Here is a 3,059-nt window from a genome sequence, read left to right as displayed (position 1 = left end):
TCCACAGCATGCCCGTCTGCCTTTCTGTCCTTGCTTTATTTTTCAGGAACACTGCAGTGTTCTTCCCTGTTTCTCCACCTGTCCCTGGTGCTCTTGCTCTCTGGGGTTGGGGTGGGAGTGTGGGTCAGTTTTTGTTCTGACACCAACACAGGGCGTCTTGACCCAGAGGTGTGTTCATGGTATCTAGATGCCCAAGCTGCATTTTAAGCTGTGATGAACTGTTACTCAAACTTAGTAGAAAGAGGGAATGAGCGGAAACATCCATCCATGAGGGAGGGGGTTTTCCATGAGAAACAGCACGTTTATTTTCCGCAGAGAAGTCACACCTAACATGTCACTGTCTTTCCTCCTTGCACAGGTCCTCATGCCCACAGGCAGCCAATGTCCAACAGCAGCTCCATCACCCAGTTCCTCCTCCTGCCGTTCACAGACACACGGGAGCTGCAGCTCTTGCACTTCTGGCTCTTCCTGGGCATCTACCTGGCTGCCCTCCTGGGCAACGGCCTCATCATCACCACCATAGCCTGGGACCAGCACCTGCACACCCCCATGTACTTCTTCCTGCTCAACCTCGCCCTCCTCGACCTGGCTGCCATCTCCACCATTGTCCCCAAATCCATGGCCAACTGTCTGTGGGATTCCAGGGTCATTTCCTACAGAGGATGTGCCACCCAGGTCTTCTTTGTATTTTTCTTGTTTAGTGCAGAGTATTCTCTCCTCACCACCATGTCCTACGACCGCTACGTTGCCATCTGCAAACCCCTGCACTACGGGACCCTCCTGGGCAGCAGAGCTTGTGTCCACATGGCAGCAGCTGCCTGGGCCACTGGGTTTCTCACTGCTCTGCTGCACACGGCCAATACATTTTCACTGCCCCCGTGCAAGGGCAATGCCCTGGGCCAGTTCTTCTGCGAAATCCCCCAGATCCTCAAGCTCTCCTGCTCACACTCCTACCTCAGGGAACTTGGGCTTCTCATGTTTAGTGCTTTTTTTTTTGAGGGAGGTTTTGTGTTCATTTTGGTGTCCTATGTGCAGATCTTGAGGGCCGTGCTGAGGATCCCCTCTGAGCAGGGACGGCACAAAGCCTTTTCCACCTGCCTCCCTCACCTGGCCGTGGTCTCCCTGTTTGTCAGCACTGCCATGTTTGCCTACCTGAAGCCCTCATCCATTTCCTCCCCATGGCTGGATCTTCTGCTGTCTGTTCTGTACTCGGTGGTGCCTCCAGCAGTGAACCCCCTCATCTACAGCATGAGGAACAGGGAACTCATGGAGTCTATAAGGAAAGTGATGACTGTTCACTTTTCAAAAGCAGTAATGAAGTGACCTCCTGCTTCTGTATGTCACTTGTAATATAATGTATTACTAGTTTAACCTGAGTTTTGTATGGTTTTTATTTTTTTTCTTTGGTTTTAGGTATTCTTTGTTGTATTAATGCTATGCACAAGCAAAATTATTTTTCATCTTATATCTATGTCCGTACCTACGTGTCTTGTGTGACCCGTTGTCTTTTTCTAAATAAGGAGCTGTACTCTCTGTGTTTATAAATGAAATAAAGGACCCTGCAGTGCATTGTTTGCCCAGAATCCTCTCTCTGGGATCTCTGGGGCTGCAGGAGCCATGGCTGTGTGCTGAGGGGGAGTGAGCAGGAGCCACCCTGAGCTGGGTCTTCCTCCCACCCTGACCAATGTGAATCTGCGGACTCACCCCATGGCCCTGGGCACCACAGCCCACTTGCTCTGCAGAGCAGCACCGCCAGCTCAGAGCTGTTTGGAGCGTGGGAAGGGGGGCAGGAACAGCTGGCCAGGTCAGCATAGCTCAGCTCTCTTGGGAAAGGGCTCTGTGGGGAGACGGGATGTTCCAGGAGAAGAGTGCGGCACTGTATGTGTACAGGAAAGACATGGAAAGAGAAACCCTTTGCTGCAGGTGGCAGCTTGGGGCAGGTGGCCCTGGCACTGTGGCCGCAGGACCTTCCTGAGGATCTCCTGGGCCAAATGCCTCATGCTGTCCTGGGGAGCCAGTCTGGACCTGGGTCTGCAAGCTGCCCGGGCTGGAGACCCTCTCAGAATGCTGGCTGGATGAACATTCTCACTGTCCTTCATTCTCACTGGTCCCCACTGCTGTGGGACCAGTTCCAGTTCCAGTGTGGCTGCTCTGCTGGGCTGGGCTGGGGAGAGGGCAGGGGGGTGGCACAATTCAGGATGGGGTGGGAGGGCTGAACTGGCAATTGCCCCAGAGAAGAAAATACCAGTGAACAGCTGAAGTGTGTGAGTGTGCAGGGCTGGCACACAGCAGTGTCCTCTCCCAGCCAGGCCTCCTGGGAGAGCCCTGAAGCACCAGCAGAGCAGGGGCTGGTGTGTGCCCATGGTCATGGGACAACCTGGGGAAACTGGCCCAGGACAGTCACCACAGACCAGCCCCTCAAAACCACCTTTTCCTGCACTGGCCCTTCACCCCAGCTGAGAGAGGTTGTTCATCCCTCAACACAAGGACACTGAATGAGTAAGTCAGAAGCCAAAGTTTCCACTGTATGGATGAGATATGAGCATGCATATCATGTATATAAGATGAACCCGACTCTGTACAAACACCATCAACTGTTCCTGCATGTTGCATGAAGGCCTGAATGCAGCACTAGGATGTGCTGCCTTGAACTGAGGTCCCCATGTCCATTCCTCATGACGTGGGACATGAGGATGGCCATGCCTAAGGATCTGGACATGCTGGATCATGGCGCTGAGGCTTATTGTTTGAGGCTTAACAAAGCCAAGTGCTGGGTCCTGCACTTGGGTCACAACAACCCCAGGCAGCGCTAGAGGCTCAGGGAGGAGTGTCTGGAAAGCTGCCTGGTGGAAAGGGATGTGCGAATGTTGATCGAGCTGCCTGAACAGGAGCCAGCGTGTTCCCAGGTGGCCAAAAAGACCACCAGCATCCTGGCTTGTATCAGGAATAGTGTGGTGAGCAGGACTAGAGAAGTGATTGTGCCACTGTGCTCGGCACTGGTGAGGCAACGCCTTGAATCCTGTGTTCAGTTTTGGGCCCCTCATCTCAAGAAGGACATT

General features: G+C 53.4%; 1 protein-coding gene across 1 annotated transcript; it reads left to right on the top strand.

The window, feature by feature from the left end:
* Positions 1-381: 381 nt before the first annotated feature.
* On the top strand, positions 382-1,323 carry LOC309447956 (olfactory receptor 14J1-like; the record flags this gene model as incomplete). Its single annotated transcript, XM_082069100.1, has 1 exon — positions 382-1,323. One exon carries the CDS (start codon positions 382-384, stop codon positions 1,321-1,323), a length of 942 nt encoding a protein of 313 aa, XP_081925226.1.
* Positions 1,324-3,059: the final 1,736 nt, after the last annotated feature.

Source organism: Streptopelia decaocto, assembly GCF_964273445.1.
Source record: "Streptopelia decaocto genome assembly, chromosome: 19".
NCBI lineage: Eukaryota > Metazoa > Chordata > Aves > Columbiformes > Columbidae > Streptopelia > Streptopelia decaocto.
This window is presented reverse-complemented; position numbering and strand designations above follow the sequence as displayed.